Here is a 13,994-nt window from a genome sequence, read left to right as displayed (position 1 = left end):
GTGAAGATTTCTTTCAATTCCACATGGTTCCTTACGCTTCCCATTAATATCTTTATCAATATTACGATCTATAGAAAAAGAGCTTCTAGAATTCTCAAAATGAACAAAGAAAATATCAAGAATTTCAAGCTTTCTATCACAAGTCATTAAATGAGAACTCATACGCTGCAAATTAGAATTAATAGTTTTACATAGTTCTCCATTTTTACTCAAATCTGTTAAATTCTTTTGGATAACACTCAATTTCTCAAGAATTTGAATCCCTTCTTGGGTAAACGGGGATCCTTTCATAGTAGGAGGTACCCCAACTATTCCTTCTAACATCTCATAAGCTTTTATAACATCATTTTCAATGAAATTCCCTTTTGCTGTATAATCCAACATATTCCTATTTGGTATAGGTAAACCCACGTAGAAATTTCTAAGAAGAATTTTCATGTCATTTTTAACAGTGGAATTGTTGTGAGATTTAATTATTCTAAACCAAGCATCTTTCAAACCCTCTCCTTATCTTTGTTTAAAATGAAGAACCTCTAATTCATGTGACATAGGAGGGTAAGGAGGACAAGCCATAATAACTAGAAAAACAAGAATAGCAACACAAGTATTTATTGTGTTTTGGAAATTTTTGGCAAGCAAAGCAAAAGGTAAAAACAACTAGGCAAGAAATAAAACAAGCAAATAAAAAGTTTGTGTGAAGACACCTGATTTGGTAAAAGAAGACTCCCGGCAACGACGCTGAAAATTTCTTTACTACTCCCGCAGGAGTCTTTGGTTTCCCCAAAGAGAAAGGGTGATGTAGATAGTAACAAACTTTTCCCTTAATTAAGAAATAAGGTTTATCGAGTCAGTCGGAGCTTCTAAACTACTCCCTCGTCCCATAGTATAAGAGCGTATTTGACAACGCTCTTATATTATGGGACAAAGGGAGTACAAGGTAAACAACACATGCACACAAACAAACAAAAAATACTTGCACCTAACACGGCAACTTAGGGGGTGTTTGGATTATGGCCAAAGTACACCCTACCAAAATTTTGGTCATGACCCAAAGATTGTCCTTTGTTTGGATTGTTGCTAATTTTTTGGCATGCCAATGAACTCTAGCCAACTCTAATTCATTTTTTCTGTCAATTTTGGCCAAATCATAGGCAATCAAAATCTCAACCAAAATTTTGGCTGGCCCAATGCTATTGTACACCCCCGTCGAACGTATTGGCTCGCTTCCTTTCCTTTTCACTCTGTACATGAACTTCGCAGCTGCGGAAAGTAAGTAATGGGAAAATGAGGCGATCCGGTTGGAACAAGAAAAGAAGAAAGGCATCCATCCCCCTTGAAAAATGTCTTTCACGAGGACAAAAGACACCGAGGAAGGATAAACCCGCCACGCCATCTTCCCAATTGTTTATCCAGCGCGCCGGCCCCGTCACCGGTGGCGACCCACCCCGTCCCGCCGCGTCGCCCAATAGCCACCGGCCACCCAGCCAAATCGCCACCGCCCGCCGACCGAGCCGACGTGTTCCGCGGCCGACCTCACCGCGCAGCCTCCCCTTCCCCGAGTCGCCGTCCTCCTCCCATCCCCACGCCACGCCACCAACCAACCTCCCCCCTACTAAACCCGCCCGGCCCGACCGCCATGCTCCTCCTCAGATCCCACCACCTCCTCCTCCCCCACGCCGCCCGCCTCCTCGCCCGCCGCGCGCCGCCCCTGCCCCGCGCCGCCGCCCGGCTCCGCCCGCTCCGGATGTCGGCCTCCAATCACTCCAGCGCCGGCGCCAGCTCCCCCTCCGCCCCCTCGGCGCCCCCGCCCCCCGCGGTGAGTCTGATGCGGCTTCCTCCTCCTCACGCGTCCGTCCGTATGATATCTGGCCCTGCCGCCGTTAGGCGCCCGGCTGCCGGCGTCGCTGGTGTCGGAGCTGAGATTCTGGGGCCGTACAATAATCGCCGTCGATGGATGGAACCATCTAGCGCGTTGACTTAGCAACTGGTGGATGGGAAGGGATGCCTGCCTTAGCAACTGTGAGCCACGAGGCATCCTCTACTGGTTTGCAACCATGGTGCTCTGTCTCCCTAGCACAATTATCTAGCGTGCGTGTGGGTTGATCTGGCGTCGATTTAGGATCGAAATTAGTGGATAACAGCTTTGATTTCCTGAGATAATAATACTCGTTGCTCTAGCCCTCTAGCTGGTTTAAACGCATGTTGCTGGCCAAATACACGCCTAACCGTCCCTTATGCAGGTGCCCAAGTCGAGGATCCCTTTCTGCCCAGCTTGTGGAAGTCCGACGAAATTGGCCGTACCAGACGGGGATGAGAAGATGAGGGCTGTCTGTTCTTCTTGTGGGAGAGTGCACTACGAGAACCCCAAAATGGTATGAACTGAAGAACAGAGTATGAATAGGCGCCATCTTCAGAGTTCAGACAATATGTGCATACGCATTTAGAACCGAGATACTGTGATTTGCTTGCTTCGAATGCCAACTGCTTCTGAGTTCCACCACACAGACCTGATATCTTTTCATATCTTTGTTATGTCACTGTTCAACGACGTAAAATTATATGCCAAATAACATTTGTAGGTGTGTGTTAGCTTTTACCCATTCGTTTTTCACTAATCTGTGTCATCTTTGTAGGTTGTGGGTTGCCTTGTGGAGCACGATAACAAGGTCCTCCTTTGCAGAAGAAAGATTGAACCGGCTTATGGCCTTTGGTAAGCTGCTTTTGACAAGTCCATTTTATTGGCTATAATCAGGCTTTCTGGTGTTCTGTTTACCGTACTGGCGAGCTGCATGGGTGTACTATGTTTTAGAGTAACACCTTGCCTGTAGATGTAGTATCAAAATCAATTTTCATCCGTAGGAAGTATGTAAAGAATTGTTTGCTTGTACTATTTGTGCTGTGAAACTGCATAGATCTTTATAGGGGAGTACCTAGAACTCATCTATATGAGATATAATTTGGTCTCATTCACCTAGAAAACAAGAACAGATACAACCCACATCAGCACACACGCATCTTATAGCATCACATCCAATGGCTATAAAAGGTGAATGAGACCAAATTATGTCTCATCTAGATGAGTTCTAGCAAAACTGATCTTTATATGTTTCAACAATGGTGTTTATTTTGTTGTTACTTCTCCTCAGTTCAGGATTGCTCCTTTCCTGTTTAACAGACCTCTTATTTCTCTCTCTCTCTCTCTCTCTCTCTCTCTCTCTCTCTAATGCACTACTTTTTATTTCCAATTGCTTTCTGCCACATTCTTTGATCTGCATTTGCAAAGCATGGACGGATTTTCCTTTTTTTGTAAGAACATAGTCATTTGGGGGCTGGTCTGTCATTCTAATCAAGGTTACATCAACAGGACTCTTCCTGCTGGTTATTTGGAAGTCGGAGAGTCTGCGGCGGAAGGAGCCTCAAGGGAAACGTTGGAAGAAGCTTGTGCAGATGTAGAGATAGTCTCACCTTTTGCTCAGTTGGATATTCCGCTAATTGGCCAAGTGAGTGAAAAGTAGCCTAATCGGACAACGCATGCTTAACTTCATACACTACTAAGTGGATTCTTCTTGTGTATTGTGATGACATGCAGTAGAGTTACATTATTTTCCGAGCAAGAATGAAGACCCCCAGTTTCTCACCTGGATCCGAGTCGCTAGAATGTGAACTTTTTGCTCTGGATGATATACCATTTGATTCTCTAGCATTTTCTTCAATCATCGTCACTTTGAGAATGGTACGCCCCCTCCTCCAGTTCAAGCATTGTGTTTTCTAGCAAGTTATAGTTTTCAGTCTTTTGACATCATAAGCTTCTTACATCTGTACATGCTGTTGCAGTATATTGAAGATGTCAAGGCTGGAAACATCAAATTCCATTATTGCACAATAAACAAGAGGTACAACTCGCTTCATCGTGGCCTGTGTTTGTTGTCAAGATCAATAGCCCTCGACCCGTTAATTCTCATTGTCATGATCTATGAACTCGAACATTTGCTAGTTTGCTATTTGCTCTACGCATAATCCACCTTCCAGCTTTCCACGATATCACGCGTGCAGCACTTTTAGTTGTAGTTGTTCCACAATCAACTGCTAATAGATTATTGCAGTTATTGTACTTAGTTACTTATGACATGCCATCTTTTTTTTCTCTGTCTCAAAAATATGTTGTAGCATAAGTGCATAACTTGTCCTACCTCAATTTGCAGGATCGGGGCCGGCCCTTCAGATCTCCGTAGCTTTGATATCGACAACCATTTAGCCGTGTGAGCATGGGAAGGTTCGAGACCCGTCGTGGTACATAATGTGATTGCTCTTGTTAAACACCAGCCGCGAGACATCGGCACAGCAATCACATTGGTCGTCGATAGAGCTGGTCATGGGTGAGGGGGCCTTTGGTCATCGCATGGCATCTGGCCACATTTGTGGTAGATTGTTTAAGCTGCTGCTGGAATTGTAAATGTGTGCGTTTCTCGAAGTCCCTTTTCAGCCCTTTTTCCTTTTCCTTTTCAAAGGATGTCTTGGGTGATTCAATAGATGGTGCATTTAGATTTTTGTCAGCTTACCCAAAAGATTTGTGTCGTGAGTGTCATGGCAATTTGAAACAAAATTCTGTAATTGTTTTTCCGACTGTTCCTGCGAACTCTTCAGTTACTACGTGTGGGAAATATACTGTGATGCCATGTAACATTGTACCATGCCCCCGAAAAAATATGTTTGGATGTTTCAAAAAATTCTCAATGTTCACAGGACAATATGTCTACTATCTTTCAGATCATCTATTTGTTTCAAATTTGTATTTGTACTTTTTTACTAAGGATTGTAGACACATGCCTTGTGAACATTCACCATTTTTTTGGACACTTCAATTTGATTTTTGAATCATGATATCATGTGATATCTCCACACAATGCAAGTGTTAGATTGCCATCCAGGCTTATTCATGCCCATGTTCTTTTGCCACCATGATCGACACCTATACCAACCACCCATCAGGTACAAGGCAACTGGGAAAAGGAATAAGCACACGACAAAGTTGCCAAGCACGATCCCTTCCCAGTTCATGACAAAGTTGCAACTATGATTATTTTTGCTTGCACAATGGGAGCATGGAAGCAAACAATTCAGGTTCCACGAAAAAGATTGTCAATAGACGGTATCTTTGTGATCTCAAATAGCCACAACCAAGACACAAAATACTCCAGCAAAAAGCAACTCTTACAGCCCAGCAGGGCGAAAGAAACAAATTTAGGCATGTGAGAACTATGGGCATCATCATATAACCAAAAGAAATTTTACGTCCCTGGCACGCCCAGGAAGAACAAGTGTAGATGAACAGCACAGAGGGGATTACAATTATTATGTAAAGGGGCTATCCCAGGACAACACCCAAGCAGAATGCACACGAAAATTACAGGACGGTTAACTCAGCGAAGGAGGACCGGAAGGTTTCTGGGAATGCGCCTGGCGATGGCGGCAGGCATCGCTCAAAGATCCTCAGGGCCGTTGATGTCCTGGAGACACCAGAGAAGGCCATGTGTCAGTCACACCATGCATAACAATCAGGCATAGCCCACACAGTTTCAGATTGGGTAGGTGTTGGGATGTGAAATGAAGGCTTACCTTGTTCTCCAGCACAGCTCCGTCTGGGATCTCCAACTTGACTCCAGCCTTGGCTGCGATGGTCACGTTGCCCTGCAGATGGGATGAGCAGATTTGATTAGCATTAGGTCCATTTGTACACAGTACCTAACCGCAGCAAAAGGAGAATGATGACTATGAAGTTCACCTTGAGCACAACTCCAGAGCCAAACGAGACATCACCAGAGACCTTCAAGCTGTCGAGCTCAACGATGCTGGGGATCGACTTGAAACGGGCAAGGAAGTTGGCAACCTACAATTCGTCGGAAAAAAAATGCAAGTCACAACCACATTCCAGCTTCTTTCACGATTCACGAGTTTCTTCAATGCAATTTCTTTATCGACTAATTGACAAAATTCTTATGATTAAGATGGCTTACCTTTTTGAACTCAGGACCAAGCTCAATTGAAGGGTTCGATGGCTTCACTCTGGCTGGGTTGCGGATGACGTAGCCATCGACCAAGGTATAGAGATCAGACTGTGGGACAGAAAAATGAGGTCAGCTGTTGTCTCATCATGGTACCAAACCAGAAAACACCAAGGGGATTTCAGATATACCTGCACAAGCAACAAATCAGATGTAGCCTTCACGGGCAGAAACCTTGAGCGGGGAACGTTGATGCCGATTGCTTTCTCAAAGAACTAGAAGGAAGGATAAGCATTAGAGCACATCACGAACAAAAAGTGGGCAGCCCAACACAACATTTTGAGATAAGTTTGCCTATACCCTGATCGCTGCTCCAGCTGCGGTTTCTAGCTGCAGGACTTTCACGCCATCAACTTCCTGCAAGAACTAGCTGCTTAGATAAAAGCAAATGAACAGAATGGAACTGAGATTCACGCCAAGGATGACGGATGTACCTTAGGGTTGGGAATGATTTCCATCTTAAGTGCTTCAGCATCTACAAGCCTCTTGATCGCCTTCAAGTTCACCCACCTGATGCCAGAAGCTGTTAGGAAGGAACAGAGAGTTCTTAATCAAAGGAAGGCATGGCTTAGATTCTTACAGGTTGTTGGTGTTAAATATCTTGAACTTCTCAATCGACTTGAATTCATTCACCTGAACAAATACACAAAGGAAGAGTATTCATCAGCTATTTAGCCTCATAATACTCTCATGACTTAGAACAACACAGTTCAGGGAGAGGGTACTTACATGCTCATCAGGGACTTGGGCAATCTCCAAGAGCTGCATGTAACAGAGATAAATTATGAGTGATTCGTTCATGTCATGTAGGTTCAAAATTAATGTTGCAACTTACAAATTACACTACATCCATTACTTTCGATGTATGCTTATCAGCAAAGATAATTAAAAGCTACAGTAATATGCAAGCAAGGAGGAAATTACTAGTGTACCTGGACCCTTCCTTCATATGAGATGAGGGTACCACCTTTAACATCAGCCAATGTTTTTGGAGTAACTTCCATGCAGTACTCATTCTGGTTAGTGATCAGGTGGTTTAATATCTCTGTGATGGTTAAGAATCCCATTTATGGCACAAAGTAACACTAAAAAGGTGAAAAGGATCAAATTGGAAATTAATAAATCGGGTCATATTTGGATACTGATGTCAACAATAGCACCCAAGTTGTCTGAGTTCGCCACGAAGACATACTCCTTTCCCTGAGAGAAGATTGGCAAAATAGTAAGCACAATAATATGAAGGCGTTTGGATTCTGTAAGCAAAGTTAAAGAGTCCCTACAGATGATGTGCAAGTTGTAACTGGTTTGATTTATTTAAATCACAAGAAGCATACACTACATAGATTTTTTGTAAACTTCAAAAGAAAACATGCTATGAAGATGTGGATCGCAAGGCAAACTAATCCATGTCAAAAAAAAAAACAAATCTGGATAAGGTTGTAGTATGCAACCAATCAACCTGTCAAACTAATCCGTTCGCCTAGATAGAAGGTTAAGCCATTTGTGCTCACCTGTGACAGCAAGGTATCGAGTTTTCCACTGTTGTTCAAAGAGGGGAACACATCACCATGGCCTGGGGGGTACCTTCACATTCAAAAACCACAATATTGGACTTAAAAAAATTATTTGGATAGTCAAGTCTGACAAAGTTGAATCAATAAAGCATAAAGGCAAAGCTAGTATTTGAAATATCATATAATGAAATGATCATCCATTGGTATTCCAAGAATAAGACAAGAATAGTTAGAGAAAACTAACCAGCCATCCTTCCCTGTCTGCCCTTTGCTTGGAAGTGGCAAGAAGTCTTCAGTAACAATGCGAGGGTATTGGCTCTGAGAGAAACATGTGTCAGTTAATTGACGCCGCAAGTAGTGGGGTAAAATGTGATACAATTGAATATAACAGATGAGGTACTACTAATTTCATACCTGGTTGAAAGTGTGAATTTCAATGTTGGAGTTGGAGTACTTCTCAACAATCTACAAAACAGAGGTCATTATGCAAGTATGTTAGTCCAAATTTAGAAAGTTGTCTTTTCAATAGAAAATAAACAGGGGAGGTGGGATATCAACCTTCTGTGTGTCATCATGAGTGTTGAAAGAGTTCATTAGAAGCAAAGGAACACTGCATCCATACTTCTTGTTCAGGGACTGCATACAGGTGAAACTTGTCAGACACAAACCATTACACACTACATCAAGTCAGTGCACAGAAGATATTAGTAGAAATTAAGAATACCTCAATCTGAATCACAATAAGGTCAAGAAATGTAAACCCATTGCGAACTTCAATGACAGACCTGCATGCAGTGAGCTATGTTATTACCTGCTGAAGGTGGTAGAACTTAAAAATGAAGCGGAAATATACAAGTCCCTATATTTCCAATATTGGCATGCTGCATCAAACATACACCTAAATAAATACCTAAGTAAATCATGTTCTGTACATAGTCTACCACAACGCCACGTTCAAATGATCAATGTTTCACCGGCCAACAGAGTCTAGAAAATAAGTGGATGGTCATATTCAGCAGTGCAGGCTGGCAGCAGTCACTTATGTCAAATTGCAGCAAATATACGTAAACGGAAAGATAAAGAGCACTGATAGCCTTAATGTTTGATAACATTGATCAGAGAACCAGATTAATCAAACTACTTTTTTGGATCAAAGGAGCTACCACTCACAATTTCATTTCTCCATGAAACTGGTACTAGTTTAACTGGACTACGTCAGAGTAATAAAGATGTCACAACAGGAATGAACAATGAGTACAGTCAATAGCAATTTTATGACTAATTTCACTGATATGCTTGGAAGCAGCCGAGTTCACATATAAGTACTGGAGCCAGAGCTAATCAAGAGAAAGAATAGAACATACAGAGTATAGAAGGTGACATGAAGAATATTAATAGGTATTAATAGGGAGTATAGAAAGTTGCCCACATTAATATTGTTCATGTCCTTCCAGATCATGAACTTTGGAGGATTCCACAGACAGAACTATAATAAGCATAATAGCAGGTGGATCTAAAAGTGACAGGTGCAAATAAACTTAACAGAAATACAGGCAACCATACTATGCCACAAGCCCATAGTAATAAAAATGTCACAACAAGAATGAACATGAGTAGGCAATAGCAATTGTATGACTAATTCATTAATGCACTTGGAAGCAGACAGGTCGACCTATATGTATTAGAGCCACAGCAAATCAAGAGAAGGGACATAAACGTACGGAGCCTTGAAAGTGACAAGAAGAATATTATATATTTCATGCCCTTCCAGATCATGAAGTTTGGAGGATTCCACAAACATAAGTACAATAAGTATAATAGCAGGTGGATCTAAGTGACAAGTGGAAATAAAATTAACAGAAATACGGGTGACCATACTACGCCACGAGCCCATAGTAACTGATGATAAAGTTATAGCATTGCATTTGACCAAACATTTGGAGGCCCAGAAAAAGGTATGCTAAAACCACTGCCCAACCAGAAAACTAACGAACAATGGTGACTCATTACCACCATAATCAGGATTGCACACATGAAGAAACCAATGACAACGCAATTGAGCAAACATTTGAATGTGAGAAACTATGTGCTAAAACCACGGCCCAAGCGGGACACTAACGAACAACAGTAACTCGTGACCATCATAAGCAGCAGGATCACATGAAGAAACCAGCATATCCAAGCGCGATCCACACATATGCATGCTGCGAGACTACAGTGTTGGGGCGAATCTAACTGAAAGTAGCACGATCCACACATATGCAAGGTGAATCAAGTGATCGGGAGCAGTGAAGAGGATGGGTGGGGTGGGGTGCTCACTTGGGGCCGGTGCAGCCCATGGTGGTGCCGAGGCCTCCGTTGAGCTTGAGCACCACGAGCTTGTCGAGCAGGGCCTTCATGGCGTCGAGATCTGCAGCACACACAGGATCCAGCGTTGAGCGTCCACACACACTGACTGAACATTCGAATCGACCAGAGGAAGAAGCATCTGAGACGAGATGGTACCTTCGGGAGGGGGCGCGAGGGTGTCGTAGGGCACCACCACCTCATCGGTGGGGGTCTGGATCTTGCTCCACTCGATCTGCTCCGCCTCGCCGCTGCAGGACACACCACCCAGCACAGCCGTCAGAAACCACCCGTGAGCAAGTAGCACATCGTCGGAGACAAGCGTAACCATGGAGGCGGGGCAGATTCGCATTATTACCTGAGGTAACGCGAGACGAGGCTGATGAACCCGGCCTTCTCGTTCTCGCTGCGTCGTCGTCACCGACAAAACAAACCAGAAAAAACAGTTGAGCGGAAGCGCCTGCTGGCCACTACTAGATCCGGGGGAGCGAGGAGGGAAGGGGTCGGGCGGGGCACCTGATCTCGCCGAGCTTGGCGACGGCGTCGCGGAGGTTGTCGATCTTGGAGTCGGCGGCGACGGCGGCGGCGGCCATCGCGATCCGGGCGGAGAGGAGGGACGCTGCTGCCTCGGGGGAAGAGGAGAGGAGAGGACGGGAGCAGATGTCAGATGACTGGAAGGGAGAGGTGGCGCTGTGGTGAGATGCGTGTGAGGCGACGCGGCTCCGTTTTCTTATAGGGGTCGCGCCGCGGTCTCCGTCACGGCATGGACGGAATGCGCGACGGAATGTGCCTGCGGAGTGACGGCGCCGGGGCACGTGGCGAGCGCGGAGGGGGCCGGCCGTCGGCTAACGGAAGAGGGTGGAGAGCGTGCGGCGTCGAGATCGGGGAATGTGACGGCGCGCGCGGGCGAGGTTTGTTACGGGCGACAGCCTGGCATTTCTTGCGGGTGCGGGCGGCCGTGCTCTCATTACTGCTCGCTTTCGGCAACTAACCGGTGTGGTTTTCCTCAACAAAAAAAAAAACTAATCGGTGTGGTTAGGCTCAGCTCTTTCAAATTCGAATAATACCATTGGCACCGCCATAACTTTTGAAAAACAACCAACCAAACAAAAGTTTTCGCTCCATACATATGCATTTGATTATCATTATTTTGCTATTTTTAAGAAAACTTGAGAATATTATATTCGAAAAACTTGTTTTAAAGGGCTCCCAGCTTATCCATGTGTTTGAAAATATTCTCTCGTCGAGTTAAGCCGTTGGCACCAATGCTGTAGCCAGGATCTGCCTACACCCCAGGCCACCCTTAAAGCTACAACGGCTAATGTAGCTACGGCGCAGCATTGTTGCTACATGCAACGAAGCATTTGCTCGCTACTCCCCGAGGCCACGCCCCGGCAGCTTGGTGCATGCCTATCCCTATCTTATGATATGTGCATTTCGCGGTGTAGATTCCTGTTTAAAGCACTGACGGGTTTCAACCATGTATGCGATGGGAGAGAACACAACTTGAATTGCCTTTTGGACCTTGTGCCATATGCATATCTGACAATTTAAATTCATGATTTGGCCGAGAAAATGAAATTTGTTGAATCAATATGTATTATTGCTGGTGTGTCCTCACGATTGAGCATTTTCTTTGACTAGTAAAATATGTTTTCTTTGGAAACCTTGTAGTAGAGTATCGCACAATCCTTTAACTTCCATAAGTATACTTATTTAAACTGCTACGTTTGCACGTCTAGTGTTTCACTAAGACACTGAGGTAAGGGAGTCCCCTGCACCTTCCCCATTTGTCCGCCCGAACCGGACACAGTCTAGACAAAAAAAGCCACACAACAAGGGTTCTACAGAACTTCCCCGCATGTACCGGCCCGGCTTTTCGGTTTCCCCCATTTTCATTCGAATCTATACTACTTAATTTTCCGATTTGTTAATCACTAAATTTCTTTTATTTGTTATATGAGGTCAAACATTGTTAGAAACAAAATAATGTGATTTTCTAATCCTACATGAATATGTTAGACATTTCTAATCCGTTCCAAAATACATGAGGTTCTATGTTTGTTCGAAGAAGTACGTCTCTAAGCTTGACCATTTTATAAAGAAAGCCGCCAATATCTACAACATCATGGATGTAAATGGAGCTAATTTGGTGTTGCAGATGTTGGTATATTTTGTACTAACTTGGTCAAACTTTTAAAAGTCTGACTTTAAGTATTTTACAGAAGGAGTGCCAAAAAAGTTTAAATTCTAAAAAAGAAGTTTGGTTCTGGTTATACTTCTTTTGAGGGTAGGTTCTGGTTATACTTAAAACGTGCGTCGCAAGAATGTTTGTACTACCTCATCGACTACTTCTTCCACCCCCCAAATGTGAATCCTTGGTAGTTAGGCCCAACGCGCACTTCTTTATATTAATTCAAGATTTTCTCATGGTGGTTGCGCACAACACATGTGCATGCATGTGTTCACCAACCTATGTATGCCCCGCGCGCGCAATTCTTTATGCCCATCGGGTTGTCGGTGCATTTGCAACGAGTTATTGAAAGGCCTTGCAAATCGCTTAAACGCCGGAGTACTTTTTGATGTTCTCTGTTGTGTGATCAAACGATCGCCGTGACGGAGCGCGAGTGTCACCTCAAACAGCCCCACACACGTTCTGCTCTCTAGTCGGCAGAGCACACGGTCACATCGCAAAGGTCCGATTCGAATTCGACGTTGAGAGGAGAGCTCCTGTGCGTCGAGCAGGCAGCAGATTAAGCATGCATGTACACTCACCTGCATCCTCCTCTGCTGTCACGGGCAGCAGAAGGGCTCCGCTCGTCTGGCTGCACACACCGCGCCGGAGCACTCTCCTCCTCGGCCGCCGGCGTCCCCCTATGCAATGCCCACCTCCGGCGCCGACGCCGACGCCGACGCCTGGCCGGACCACGGCCGAAGCCGGCCCGTCACTGGGAGCAGCAGTCCAGCAGCTCATCCTGCTCGTGTGCCCACGGAATGTCTTCTAGTACTAGTTTCCTTTTTCCTCACCGACATTTATATACGTGTGACAAGTGTAACGTGTCGTGTGTGCGTCAACATGGACAAGTAACTGCAGCTGCTTTCTGATGCGTCCATGCGCGGCACACGTGAGCCCGTCGGCACGGCGGCACAGCTGAACGGGAGTGCGTACGAGTAGCGTGTCCGTCGCGAAAAAGAAAAAGGAAAAGCACGAGTGGCTTGTTTCGGAAGCGGAAGGAAGCGACCGTGCGTTTCTCTGCTCACCGGGCTATGCGCGCGCTAATGGCCGGCGGAAAGTGTGCTTTCTGCTGGCCGAACCTGCCGATGTGGTTGAGTGGACGGCATCTTATCACTTGTACGTACTTCCGAGAAAGATTAGATTCCCGTTGTATGTTTGGGGAAAACAATGGACAAAAGGTGCCTGGTGCTACATCTTACGTGTCGATCGTGTTTCTACTTTCTCTGGGTGCTGTCAAGTTGGCGTCGTTCTGGTTCCAAGATTCAATTCACCATGGCTTCTAGCGCCTTCGTCCTGCGTGCCCAAACGACATGTAGCTTGGAGCTCATGCATACGTGTATATGGACGGTGTTTGAGCACCGTGCCCTTATCGAAGGCGTTGATGTTTAAAAACTCTTTCGTTGTTCTTGTGCTATCGAGAGATGATTGATGCGGATATGGTCGTTGGTGTAGTTTGTCAGTCGTTGTCTTGATCATAGGGTTTTCTTTTACTCGTTTAGTCATAGCTTTTGTCTTGTATGACTTTGCTTTTGTCATCGTGTTTTTAATATATGCGTTGGCGTTGGTGTTGGTTTGTATTTGTATCTTCTTAATACTTCATTTTGTGTCAATTAAATCCATCCTTTATCGGAAAAAAATGTGTATATAGATGTTGTGGAAAATGTATAAAACAACCACAATAGTGTCCGGAAATGCAAAAAACCACCACAGTAAAAATGGTAACAAAACGCAGCGCATCTTACCGCCTTTTTTTCACACGGTACAAACGAAGATGCTCACGTACACTCAATCATATGAACACACGCGCGCGCACACACACCCTACCCCATAAGCACC

General features: G+C 44.7%; 2 protein-coding genes across 2 annotated transcripts; one reads left to right on the top strand and one right to left on the bottom strand.

The window, feature by feature from the left end:
* The first annotated feature begins 1,372 nt into the window (after window positions 1-1,372).
* On the top strand, window positions 1,373-4,681 carry LOC109772291 (nudix hydrolase 23, chloroplastic). The gene is made up of 7 exons (XM_020330977.4): window positions 1,373-1,816; window positions 2,241-2,372; window positions 2,634-2,710; window positions 3,365-3,500; window positions 3,593-3,733; window positions 3,835-3,893; window positions 4,203-4,681. Exons 1-7 carry the CDS (start codon window positions 1,637-1,639, stop codon window positions 4,261-4,263), a joined length of 786 nt encoding a protein of 261 aa, XP_020186566.1. The 5' UTR covers window positions 1,373-1,636; the 3' UTR covers window positions 4,264-4,681.
* Window positions 4,682-5,122: 441 nt separating this feature from the next.
* LOC109772292 (UTP--glucose-1-phosphate uridylyltransferase) lies at window positions 5,123-12,890 on the bottom strand. Its single transcript, XM_020330978.4, has 21 exons — window positions 12,698-12,890; window positions 10,439-10,544; window positions 10,281-10,328; window positions 10,082-10,173; window positions 9,896-9,986; window positions 8,301-8,361; window positions 8,135-8,212; window positions 7,991-8,041; window positions 7,821-7,894; window positions 7,574-7,646; window positions 7,205-7,262; window positions 6,995-7,107; window positions 6,792-6,824; window positions 6,643-6,695; window positions 6,497-6,572; window positions 6,363-6,419; window positions 6,194-6,277; window positions 6,015-6,113; window positions 5,783-5,887; window positions 5,617-5,688; window positions 5,123-5,507 (listed from the first exon to the last, which is right to left on the bottom strand). Exons 2-21 carry the CDS (start codon window positions 10,513-10,515, stop codon window positions 5,481-5,483), a joined length of 1,422 nt encoding a protein of 473 aa, XP_020186567.3. The 5' UTR covers window positions 10,516-10,544; window positions 12,698-12,890; the 3' UTR covers window positions 5,123-5,480.
* Between the last annotated feature and the right edge of the window lie 1,104 nt (window positions 12,891-13,994).

This window comes from Aegilops tauschii, chromosome 5, assembly GCF_002575655.3.
Source record: "Aegilops tauschii subsp. strangulata cultivar AL8/78 chromosome 5, Aet v6.0, whole genome shotgun sequence".
NCBI lineage: Eukaryota > Viridiplantae > Streptophyta > Magnoliopsida > Poales > Poaceae > Aegilops > Aegilops tauschii.
The sequence above is the reverse complement of the archived record's forward strand: the minus strand, read 5'-3'. Positions and strand labels throughout refer to the sequence as shown.